This window comes from Onychomys torridus, chromosome 3, assembly GCF_903995425.1.
Source record: "Onychomys torridus chromosome 3, mOncTor1.1, whole genome shotgun sequence".
In the NCBI taxonomy this organism is placed as follows: domain Eukaryota; kingdom Metazoa; phylum Chordata; class Mammalia; order Rodentia; family Cricetidae; genus Onychomys; species Onychomys torridus.
The window spans coordinates 126,958,297-126,971,080 of NC_050445.1; the positions used below are offsets into that span (position 1 = coordinate 126,958,297).

A 12,784-nucleotide genomic window follows, 5' to 3' on the forward strand; every position below is an offset into this window, starting at 1 on the left:
CGTTATATACTGACCATCGGTAATACTCAGTGTAAACCCCAGTGTAATTATGTATGTGGTCATTTTACCATGGTAACAAAAAAAAAAAAAATTATTTAAAAATCTGAGGACGGGAGTAGTGGTGGCACACGCCTTTAATCCCAGCACTCGGGAGGCAGAGGCAGGTGGATCTCTGTGAGTTCGAGGACAGCCTGGTCTACATAGTTCCATGACAGCCAGAGCTAGCTACATGGTGAGATCCTGTTTCGAAAAACAAATCTGTTTGCAAAATTCTTTCAAGTGTAGGTGATTTGTTAAAACATGGTACAGGTTGGTTGCACTTTTATTTTTGTTTCTAATATGGAGAAATGAAGTCCAGTGTGGTGGTCCACACCTATAATGCCAGCACTTGGGAGGTTGATACAGGATTGAGCTACGAGTCTCAAAAGACAGGGATGGATTTGAAATTTATCTGAACTGTTCTTATGTTCTGTATACCTAAAATGTTCTGTCCATTCAGTGCTTTCTAGGGCCTTTTAGTAATCTGTTTGTCAATCTTGGTCATGCCATCAATTAACAGCCTCTGAGTAGTCTTACCATGTTCTTAGGAAATGTAGCTGTCCAGCTCCACCTAGCTGTTGTGCTAGTACGTGCCAGTGTGAACCTCTCAGACACTCTTGACCCTGGCCTGCTTTATTTATACCAATGGGCACTTTGTACTACAGACAATCTCCTTGGCTTTAAGATCTAATTCTTAGAGGCTGGAGAGATGGTCCAGCGTCTAAGAGCACATATACTCTTGCAGAGGACCTGTCAGTTCAGGAAGTTCACAGCTGCCTGTAACTTACCAGAGAATCCAACACCTCTGTCCTCAAGACACAGATGTATACGTACGATTAAAAATAATAAAAGGAAATCTTAAAAGAGATCTGATTTTTCATTTAACCATGTCCTTTATCCTTCCTTCTTGGGGAAACAGTGTATTCAGTAAAGGCTGCTCTGCAAACATGCGGACCTTAGTTTGGATCCCCACAACCCATGGAAAAGCTGTCATCTACAGGCATCTGCACTCGTGTGTGTGTGTGTGTGTGTGTGTGTGTGTGTAAAGAGATGGCACTTGTTGCTCCTACAGGGCTTCTGAATTTGGTCCCCAGCATCTACATCAGGCACTTCATGATCTCTTGTAACTGCAGTTCCAGGAGAGCCTGGGGTACCTTCATAAATGTAGTATCCATAAACTCACGCAGGCACACAGACTACAATACAATAAATAAATAAATCTCTGGATCTGGAGAGATGAGTCAGTGGTTAAGGGCATTGGCTCCTCTTTCAAAGACCAAGGTTGAGTGTCCTGTGTGCAAACCACCCCACTCTATGGCTTGCAAACATCTGTAACTCCAGTTCCAGTGATGCAGTGCTGCCTCCTGGCCTCTGGGCCCTGCATGCATGTGGCGCTGACATATATGCAGGCAAAATACTCATTCACAAAATAAAAATAAATCTGTAACTTATCGCTGGGAAGCTGAAGAGAGATCCTTGGAGATCGCAGTTTACTGTAATCTGTGAACTTTGGAATAATTGAGGGACCCTGTCTCAGAGGAGGAGGAGCTACAGAGACGACTCAGCAGGTAATAGCTGTGATAGCTGGTTTTGGCCAATTGACAGAGTCTCCTGGGAAGAGGGAACCTCAATGGAGTCATCGCCTCTATCAGGCTGTCCTGTATGCATGTCTCTGGGGGCATTTTCTTGACTAATGATTAATGGGGCAAGGCTCAGCCCACTATGAATGGTGCCACCCCTTGGCAGATGGCCTTGGGTTCTATAAGAAAGAAAGCTAAGTGGGGTGGGGAGAGATGGAGAATGACTCCATGGTTAAGAACATAACACTGCTCTTGCAGAAGTCCAGAGTTCCATTCCCAGCATCCACATCAGGTTTTCCAAAACTAACTCCAGCCCCAGAGGTATCTAATACCTCTGGCCTCCAGTGGGCACTGGCACTCATGCACATACCCACATACAGACACACATTCACACAGATACACATGCAGACAAAACACCAATGCACATAAAATAAAAATTAAGTTCTATATATAGAAAGAAAAGAGAGAAAATTGAACTCAGGTCCCCTGCAAGACCAGAATGACAAGTGGTCTGTTGTAGGTTGCTTTGTTGATCCTGTGATAAAGAACTGACCAAAAACAATTTTGGGGAGGAAAGGATTTATTGGACTTTTATGTCTATGTCATGGTAGACCATTGAGGAAAGTCAGGGCAGGAATTCAAAACAGAAACCTGGAGACAAGAACTGAATCAGAGACTACAGGGGAATGACCACAGAGGGATTATTTTAAATTATATAAATGAAAGCCAGGACAGGGTGAAGCACACCTTTAATACCAGCACTCGGGAGGCAGAAGCAGGCAGATCTCTATGAGTTCAAGGCCAGCCTGGTCTACAGAGCTAGTTCAAAGACAGCTAGAGCTACACAGAGAAACACTGCCTCAAAAAAAAAAAAAATCAAAATCAAAAAACAAAACAAACACAAAGCCCAAAAACCAGAATTTTGGGACTTGGATGTAGCTCAGCAATTGAGGGCATTCCTAGCATGTGAGAGTCATGGGTTCAATTCCCAGTACCAAAAATAAAGTATTTTTGAGTTGAGGAAACCATCTTGTGTTTTTTGGGTAGGCCTAGTATGATCATAAGATTGAAGGAGGAAAGGGAGGCATGAGATACTGTCTTTGAAAATACACGGTGTTCATGAGCGAAGGTTTGTGGACAGATCTTAGGAACTGGATAAAAACAAAGGAAAGGACTTTTCTAGAGCTTCCAGGATCATAGCCTTAGTATAACTTGATTTTTAGTCCTTAGAATTCATCTCAGATCTCTGGCCCAGCTATGGTAGTAAATTTATGGCAAAGTCACTGTGATACTATTTTTATTTTTTCCCAATTTTAAGTTCTAGTATAGCAAATACCAGTAGATATAGTCCATACAAATTAAAGCTCTTTGGAATTTTCACTATTCTGAGGTCTTCTGTATAACCATAGCCATCCTCGTGCTTCAGCTGTAGGGCTGTTATTTTAGGTATATGCCCCCGCCCCCGCCCCCCAGCTCCTCAATAGCGCATAAGAGCCCTAGGGCCAAAACTGAACAACCTCTCTCTAAATGAGTCCTGTGTTTTTCTTTTTTGGTATTTTGGACTTTTCCTTTCTTTCCCACCTTAGCTTTTGCTGTTTTTAAATTTTCTTTTTAAAAGTCTTACACAACCCATCTGACTCAACGGCAGCGACTGTAATCCTTGCTATCAGCTAGCAATACTGGAAGTAAGACTTGAGCCCAGGAGTTCCAAGTCACCTTGGGGATCTGGGAAGACCTTGTTTCAAAAAGGAGGAGTTTAGACAGAACCGACTCCTGCAGTTCTCCTCTAACCTCCATAAGCACGCGGTGGCATGCACCGACCCAAACATACACGAACATAAAATAAATAACTATTATGACTGCGGTTTAAGGTAAAACTTGGTATAAAGACACAGCCGGGACAGCTTGACCTTGGCCACGCCTGTTCCCCTTGGCTCCGCCCCCGCTGCGTTGCTTTTTCCCCTTGTTCTGGTTTTGAGTCCACTGCAGCCACCGTAGGCAGATGGCAAGATGGCGACCTCCGTCTTCACGGGTGCGCTGAGAGCGGCGTCAGGTCAGTGCTCCATTGACACCTTCCCAGAGAAAAGAACTGGCGCGGGAGGGAGCGGGCTTAGTTTGGAAAGGAAACCCAGCAGGATGACTTGAGGTCGGAGGTTTGCTGCGAATGTTCTCTGGGGTGGTGTGCGCGTTCACCGCGTGCACCCTGCCCTAGGAAGCAGACCTGAGACTGAGGTAGAGGAGGCGAGGGTGACACCCAAGACTCCATTTTTCTGATTTAGAGGATCATCCCGCCTCTCGCGACCTTTGACCTTGAGAGTCCCGTAATTTCTCTACGTTTCTGGTTCTACAGCGATAAATGGGGCTCATCCCACCTGCGGATTAAACACAAGCCCTTAAAGCATCCAGGTATACTGGCACCCTTGAGAACCGAGTGTAACAGTCAAGGGACTGGCCAAATTCATTTTGAACTACGCCCCTCCAACTTTAGCAACTAGACCTTCATCTCTCAATGACGTATTTTGTGTGGTTTTGAACTTTGCATTAATTTATATATAATGTATGTAGTGTAATGTCTGGTTTCCTTTTACTGGGATTTGTTTTTCGTGAAACTTTCTGCTTTCTCACTGCTGGGTTTTCTATGCCACAATTCTGTATTCTACTACTGATGAACACTTGGGTGGTTTCAGTTGGGGGTGTCTCTGTTAAGTCAGGGTCTCATGTAGCCCAGAATAGCTGTCTCAGTGCTGGGAATACAGATGTGAGCCAGGACACCTGATTGGATGATGTGATATACAAAACTTACTGGTATTACATTCTGGTTTATGAATGCAAGAATGTTAGTAGGGTGTGTGTGTGTGTGTGTGTGAGACTAGCTGTGGAATTTGTGTGTGTGTGTGTGTGTGTGTGACTAGCTGTGGAATTACTGGGTCCGAGGGCACATATATAAACTATTTTCTAAAGAAATGTGCTGATTTTGTCTCTTCAGAAGTAAAGGCTCCATAGCTTCCCTAAAACTTATTTTTAGACATACACTTTTTTTGTTTGTTTGTTTTTTGTTTTTCAAGACAGGGTTTCTCTGTAGCTTTGGAGCCTGTCCTGGATCTCACTCTGTAGACCAGGCTGGCCTTGAACTCACAGAGATCCACCTGCCTCTGCCTCCCGAGTGCTGGGATTACAGGCGTGCGCCACCACCACCCGGCTTAGACATACACTTTTTAAAAAACTATTTACTTATTTTTAAATGTTAAACATGTGTGAGTGTTTTGCTGGTGCCCTCCTAGGCCAGAAGAGGGTACAAGATCCCTTGGAACTGAATTTATGGATGATTAGCTGCCATGTGGTGCTGGGAACTGAACCCTGGTCCTTTGCAAGAGTAACATGTGTTCTTAACTGCTGAATCATCTCTCTAGCCATAAAACCTACATAATTTCATCAATCTAAAGGTTATGTAGTGGTATCCAGTGTCTTTTGAGTAAAGGCTTTTATTTTTATCTACTTGATATTAGACCTTGATCCTTTGCATTTTAAAAATAGATGATATAGATCAATCGACTATATATATATATATATATATATATATATATATATATATATAGAGAGAGAGAGAGAGAGAGAGAGAGAGAAAATATTTTTATTTGTGTAGGGGGGGCAATGCATACCACATCAGCCTTATGGAGATCAGAGGATAACTTTTGGGAATTGGTTCCTCTCTTCCATCATGGGTTCTCAGGAGTGAACTCAAATTGTTGGGCTCCCATTGGCCTTCACTATGGCATTTAAATTCCACTGAAATCATTTTTAAAAATGGTGTTAAGATGCAGGGCAGTGGTGGTGCACGCCTGTAATCCCAGCACTTGGGAGGCAGAGGGAGGTGGATCTCTGTGAGTTCGAGGCCAGCCTGGTCTACAGAGCTAGTCCAGGACAGGCTCCAAAGCTACAGAGAAACCCTGTCTCAAAAAACCAAAAAAAAAAAAAAAAAAAAAAAAATGGTTTTAAGAAAATAATTTTTTTCACTATGTAGACCAGTCTGGTCTTAAACTTTCAATCCTCCTTAGCTTTCCAAGTGCTTAGATTCCAGATGTTTGGGCCGTACCCCTGGCTTTCTTCAGCACATTGATATTTGCTGTTAGCACTGTGTAAATGTTTTCTCTGAGCCAAGCCCTCTCAAATCACTTTAATGTCTTATCTCATGTAATCCTCTCCATAATTAGCTAATTCAAAGTTGAGGAAAATGAGTATAAGGAGATTAAATAATTTGCTCCTGTTCACACTGCTAGTTAAGTAGTAGAGCTAAAAATTAAAACTAGTCTGGTTCCAACGCTGTCACTTATACAGCACACTGCCCCGTTTATTTGGTGAAATCAGTGCAGTAGACAAGGGACTACTGTTCTACTTGGTCATCAGATTAGGTAGAGTTTTGTTTGGAGAAAAGGTCTCACTGCGTAGCCCAGGTTAACCAGGAACATGCTGTATATCTGTAGGCTTGCCTCGTACTGTAGTGATTCTCCTGCCTCCGTCTCTGGAGTGCTGGGATTGCAGGCATGGGCCTCTACACTCAGATCAAATTGTTGCTGGTATTTGTTTTTTAGCCCATAAACTCCGGATCTCCTGCTTCTGCCTCCCAAGTACCAGACTTACCTACCTGTGCCACCATGCCAGGCTTGACTTTTCTTCTTCCTTTTTTTTTTTTTTTTTTAAGATTTATTTATTATGTATACAGCATGTATGACTGCAGGCCAGAAGAGGGCACCAGATCTTATTACAGGTGGTTGTAAGCCACCATGTGGTTGCTGGGAATTGAACTCAGGACCTCTGGAAGAGCAATCAGTGCTCTTAACCTCTGAGCCATCTCTCCAGCCTGACTTTTCTTTTTTTAAACTAACTTTATTGAAGTAGAATTTACTATACTTGTATTTATAGGTATATTTGTGTGTACAAAGGTGTGTGCTCGCAGGTACATGTCTGAGGACAGTTTTGGGTGTCACACGCAGGAGCAATCCATCTTGTTTTTTCTTTTTCTTTTCTTTTCTTTTTTTTTTTTTTTTCTGGAGCTGAGGACCGAACCCAGGGCCTTGTGCTTGCTAGGCAAGCACTCTACCACTGAGCTAAGTTCCCAACCCCCCATCTTGTTTTTTGAGACAGGGTCTCTGTCTGGGATGTGGCGCTCACTGATTAGGCTGGCTGGCTCCCTGTCTCTACCTCCTCAGTGTTGGAATTACAAGTATGCCCAGATTTTTTACATGAATTCTGGGCATCGAACTCAGGCCCGTATGCTTGCATAGGAAGCACCTTAGCAGCCAGATGATTTCCCTAGTTCTAAAGTACTCGATTCTTAGGCATCTAGTTTGATGACAAAAGCATCACCAAATTCTAATCTTAAGACATTCCCTCATCTCATGGAATATTTTAGCATGTATGTTCTTGAGTGTTACATTAAAGTTGGTTAGAAGGTACCAGAGAGTAAACTCTATGGTCAACTCTAATGTGCAGAGTGGCCTTAGGGGAGAGGATTGAGAAAGAGGATAGCCTCCAGTTCACATATCTCTGCCTTCTCAACTCTGCCTCCTGGCTGCCGGCCTCCTTCCCACTGTCTGTTCCTGGGCACTTCTGCTGTGGTTGGGAGCAGTCCACAGCCTCTGCAGGCTGAGCCTGCCAGCTCTTCTCATAGCTGTACGTGTTTCAGCACCAAGGCCTTTGCTAATGTTCTTGTCCTACCCAAAGTGGGTTCTCCTCCTCCTTGGAGGGTTTGTTTATTTTCTTGTTTTCCTTTCATTTTATTGTGTGTGTGCACATGTGTGTGAGGGGGGTGGGGGTGTGCTTGCTAATACATGTGCACATGGAGACTTGATGTTAACACTGAGTGTCTTCTGTGGCTCTTCAGCTTATTTTTTGTGATGGGATGGTTCACTAAACCTAGATTTCTCTAGCAAGAGCTTGTCTCTACTCCTTTGTTACCCCAGTACTACAATGGCACCACATTCAGCTTTTGCTTGGGTGCTGGGGATCCTAAAAGTTTTCATGCTTGTATAGCAAACAGCTCACTCACTAAGCCATCAGCTAGCTCTTTAAAAATTTATTTTTATTATTTTAATTATGTGTATTTGCACGTGTATGAGTGAGTGTGTGTGCATGCATGTGCACACATGAGTGCAGGTGCTGGAGGGAGGCCAGAGGCAGCAGATCCCCTGGAGTTGTGGACCACCTGATTTGGGCCTGGGAACCAAACTCAGGTCCTTTCTTTTTTTTTTTTTTTTTTTTTTTTTTGGTTTTCCAAGACAGGTTTCTCTGTGTAGCTTTGCGCAGGCGGATCTCGCTCTGTAGACTAGGCTGGCCTTGAACTCACAGAGATCCCCTGCCTCTGCCTCCCAAGTGCTGGGATTAAAGGCGCCGGCCACCACCCGGCCCAAACTCAGGTCCTTTGCAAGAGCAGTATTCACTTTTAACCACTGGGCCATCTCTCCAGAACCTATTGATCTTTTTTGTTGGCTTTTGTTTTGTGTTGTTTTGTGTTTTTGAGGAAGGGTCTCATGTAGCAAAGGATAGCCTCGAATTCCTGACCCTTCCTCCTCCACTTCCCAGTGTTGAGATTACAAGTGAGGTCACTGTCCAGCAGATCTGTTGCTGTCAGAGTAACTGAAGCATCTCTTCCGTTTTCTTCATGAGTCTTCTCTCTACTCTGTCTGTCCAGCTGTCGTGTCTCTGACCTACCACTGCACTGAATCTATAGAGGTCGTCTCCCCATGGGATAAAATTGGCAGGGGACAATTAATCTTATACATACCTTGTTCCTCACCTCTGGGCATAGAGCTAAGACATGTCAGTCTGGAGTATATGGTGGTTGTAGAATTCTAAAGTTTGTAAAAACCATTGTGTATATAAAAATAGGTATTTTATTGTATGTAACTTATACGTCAATGAAGTTGGTAAACAGCTTCCTCTGTGTATCTGGTGCTCAGGAACCTTCTGATAGGTATAACTTGGTTTCCATGCAGTATAGTACATGGGTGCATGTGTTACAGCATATTCAGTACATGTTCTTCTCTCTCTTTGCAGGAATATTACGTCCCCTGAATGTTTTGGCATCTTCAACCTATCGGAACTATGCTAAGAATGCTTGTCTTAATTCTGCACTGTGCACCGTTCATTTTAGACATATTCAGACACCAGTTGTTTCCTCTGCTCCAGGACTTGTCACATCTGTCAGAAACCTGACACATGGGCAAACTGCAACAGTCCTTAATAGGTAGAGTACATTCCAATTACATATTTAAACAATATTTACACAAAATTTTCTAAAATATTTGTGCCTAGGCTGGGCATGTAGCTCAATGGTACAGTGTGGTCCTCTCCCCGCTTCCTCCCCCTTCTCCTCGCCCGCCGCGCCCCCCACCCCATCGGTGAGGCTCTTCCCTCTATCCCTGGTGATGCAAAGTTTGTAAAATGTGGTCAAGGCATTTTAGAGGCAGATAATCTTGCCCTACCTGCAGTTTATGATACACACTGCCTGACTGAGGAGGAAAATAGGACAGGTATCTTAGATGCAAGGAACAGGAAGTACAACCCAGAGCACTTCCTTCCCATCTTGCTGTGTAGTCTTGAACTTGTAGTCACCCTCCTGCCTTAATCTCCTGAGTGCTCGGATTACAGGCATGCACCACCATGCCCGGCCTTCTAGAAATATCTGCAGCTCTAGGGAAGGAACCTTGGGCCTTGTATGTGCTAGGTTAGTGCTCTCCTAGGGATATCTGCCTCCACTCCTGGGCTCATTTTCCATGTTGTTCATGTGGTTTCCAGATGGAAGATGTCTGGCAAACCCGCAATCACATGAGATGCTCAGCTTATGTGGCTTGGCTGTGTGGTAGTCAGTCAGGAGATACTCAGTTAAGCACCCATAGGTACCCAGCACTGTACTTGCAGAAGGTACACAAAGATGAACAAGCTGAAGTCCTCCGAGAGTTTATACTCAGGTAGGCAGACAGACAAGGAACTCGGTGATTAAGATTCAGTGGGATAATTCTCTCTTAGTGATTGAGGAGTGGGTCTCATTTGTTGTTAGGGAATTAGACCTAGAGTCTTGCATGTGCTCTACACAGGCTCTACCTCTCCCCGCAGGGCGGGTGCTGGAAGGCTTGAAGTTGGGAGGTTGCCCTGCTCTGTGCTCAGTGTCACTTGAAGTGATGTGCTGTGCTCCAGTGGAGCAGCGGGGTGGCTCTCGCCCCGCACCCGGTCTGATTGCTACATTTCAAAACTGTATTTAGAGTGGCCGCCTTGGTTCCGAGGGTCCTGCAGCCACCAGTCAGAGCGCTGACGTACTGCAGCTCACGGAAAGGCAAGAGGAAGACGGTGAAGGCGGTTGTGCATCGGTTCCTTCGACTCCATTCTGGCCTTTGGCTAAGGAGAAAGGTGAGTCTGTACTGTTCTAGGGTGAAAGACCGGAAGTTAAGATGCAGGTAAAGTCAGTGAGCCGAACGTGATGTGCCTACTCATCTTACTAGTAGCTCTTTCATGCTGCGCCGAGATGCTGGCTTTGCAGATGCCTCTGTCCATCCTCGTGCAGAGAAAGGGTGTGGGTGTGAGTAAGTGAAGCATTATTCAGAGTGGTAAAGTGTCAGAAAGGCAGGAGCAGTCACTATTGGAAAGGCTGAAGGATTTCCCCTATCTCAAATTTATAGATAAGTGTGTGGATTAGAACTCAGCTCATCTCTCCATTGAGACAAGCTTGTAATTCCTAGTCGGCAGTAGCTCAGGTGTCCAGAAGAAGCTTCATGGCAGTTCCAACAATTCTTTTTGGACCATTGGAAATAGTTTTTCCTATTTATTATGCCAGGTCCTTTAGTATAAAATGAGTATTTTTCTTTCCTTAATTTCTAGTCCCTCTTTTGTTTGTTTTTAGATTTATTTATTTTTATTTTATGTGTATGTGTTTGCCTGCATGTAGGGATGTTCATCATGGCATGCCTGGTACCTGCGGAAGCTAGGAGAAGGCATTTGATCCCATGGAACTGGAGTTACAGATGATTGTGTGCTGTCTTGTGGGTTCTGGGAACCAAACCTGGGTCCTCTGCAAGAACAGCAAGTGTTCTTAGTCCATGGGCCACCTCTCCAGCCCCTGTATGTCCCTGTTACTGGGCTCTGGACTCTTGGTTACTATAAAGGTCCTGATAAACTCTTTAGCAGGACTCTCTCCAGCTCGTGTCTTATACAGAAAGTCCTGCTTCATTAAACTCTAATTTTATATATTTACTTTGTTAGATTTATTATTATTAGGTAGGGGGTATACCATAGCATGCATTTGGAGGTCAGAGGGCAACTGTATCGAGTCAGTCTCTTCCACCTTACATAGGTTTAGGGGCTTCTTCCCCTCCACTTTTACTTGGGTTCAAGAACTGACCCAGGCCATCAGGCTCATGAGACAAGCACCTTTACTGCCTGAGCCATTTTGCTAGCTTTATCAAAATCCAATTTATAGGAAAATAAAAGTCTAGGTGGTAGAAGTATTTTCTGTGGCATGGTTTCATCCAGGTGTCCCTAACTTTTATAATATTCCTTGCTTCCATTTCTGACCTAGAAACTCAGGTTTCTAGTGTTTTCATTGTGTTCCTATTGCAGAGTCATCTTAAAGGATGCTAATGGATGAGCAGGACTGTAAATTAGGACTCTAAATATAACACCCACAGCCACCACACCCTGCTGCCTTTGTGATTTTCATATTGTCTTTATAACATTATCTCATAGGCTGGTTATAAGAAAAAATTATGGAAAAAGTCAGCTGCAAGAAAGAAGCGCTTGAGGGAATTTGTGTTCTGCAACAAGACCCAGAGTAAACTCCTAGATAAAATGACGACGTCTTTCTGGAAGAGGCGCAACTGGTACGCCGGTGATCCTTACCAGATGTACCACGATCGAACGAACCTGCGAGTGTAGTCCAGAGCTTTTGTAGGTTCCCACCTCTGGAATGTGGATCTTTGTGTACATGACATCCTTTTAGAAGTGAGTATGTGGTAAACTGTACCAACTGATAGACAAACAGAATACCACTGTTGTGCTTTGAAAGTCCATGCATTAAACATTCCCAGAGTTGGTCATTGAACTAAAAGTGAATTTTTTGTGCATTCTTTCCAAAAATGGTAATGGCTTTCTTCATTCCCATTAGTTGCAAGGAATCTCGAGTGAGGAAAAGCATGAAAAGACACTTAAACAATTGGCCTTTTTGTGGAGTTGAGATTACACCCAGGGCCTTGCATATGCTAAACAGACATCCTCAATAGGATGCATGATACATTTCAAGAATAAGTACCTTGGAACTCAGGAACCACCTCACAGTTTGATCTCTTACCTGAGACTTCCAGCCGCAGCTTTGGGAAGGGTGGAATTGGATGGAGCAGGAAATGGTGGAGCTTTATGTCTCGGCTCTGCCGTGACTGTGACTCTACCCATTGCTCTCCATCTTGGCTTTGCTTATGTAAACTTTATGTTCCCTCAGACATTCAGTTTGTGCCTTTGAGGTTCCTTTTAACGTGACAACCCTTGGCTCTTGTCATCTCCTGTCTCTGATTGCCAGGGGACTCTTAGTGGGCCAGCTTGCCTTTTCATCGTAAACCCTGATCCATGCCACCATGCAGTGTAGCGCATGCTCGTTTGGGTCGAGATCCCGCCCTGGCCCTCTTTGCTAGCAGGTTTATGTGGAGTGAAAAAGCAGCTGTGAGTGGTTTTCATAGAAGTGACACAGGGTAGCAGTGTACCTTGATCTTGTGTCCTGTGTTCTCTGTGTCCATGACAGTTATCATTTATTGTAATGAGATGCTTTTCATAAAAGTAAATCACCTTTCCACATACTCTTCTTTTTTTTTTTTTTTTTTTTTTTTAAAGATTTATTTATTTATTATGTATACAGTATTCTGCCTGCATATGTAACTGCAGGCCAGAAGAGGGCACCAGATCTCATTACAGATGGTTGTGAGCCACCATGTGGTTGCTGGGAATTGAACTCAGGACCTCTGGAAGAGCAGTCGGTGCTCTTAACCACTGAGCCATCTCCACAGCCCCCCACATACCCTTCTTGAAACACATGGCTATACAATAAACCCTGCCCAATTTTTCTTTTCAACTTTTTATTTTTTAAGTACATGAATGTTTTGCCTGCACATATGTATGTGCACCATGTG

General features: G+C 43.9%; 1 protein-coding gene across 1 annotated transcript; it reads left to right on the forward strand.

Moving 5' to 3' along the window:
* Positions 1-3,596: 3,596 nt before the first annotated feature.
* Mrpl35 (mitochondrial ribosomal protein L35) lies at positions 3,597-11,709 on the forward strand. The gene is made up of 4 exons (XM_036181781.1): positions 3,597-3,672; positions 8,673-8,862; positions 9,878-10,022; positions 11,355-11,709. The coding sequence occupies exons 1-4, from the start codon at positions 3,630-3,632 to the stop codon at positions 11,541-11,543; spliced, it is 567 nt and encodes a 188-aa protein (XP_036037674.1). The 5' UTR covers positions 3,597-3,629; the 3' UTR covers positions 11,544-11,709.
* The last annotated feature ends 1,075 nt before the right edge of the window (positions 11,710-12,784 follow it).

Coding starts and splice junctions, on each gene's coding strand:
- Mrpl35 (XM_036181781.1), top strand. CDS start 3,630: ATGGCGACCTCCGTCTTCACGGGTGCGCTGAGAGCGGCGTCAG. Junction 3,673..8,672: donor TGCGCTGAGAGCGGCGTCAG/GTCAGTGCTCCA, acceptor CTCTCTTTGCAG/GAATATTACGTCCCCTGAAT. Junction 10,023..11,354: donor GCCTTTGGCTAAGGAGAAAG/GTGAGTCTGTAC, acceptor ATTATCTCATAG/GCTGGTTATAAGAAAAAATT.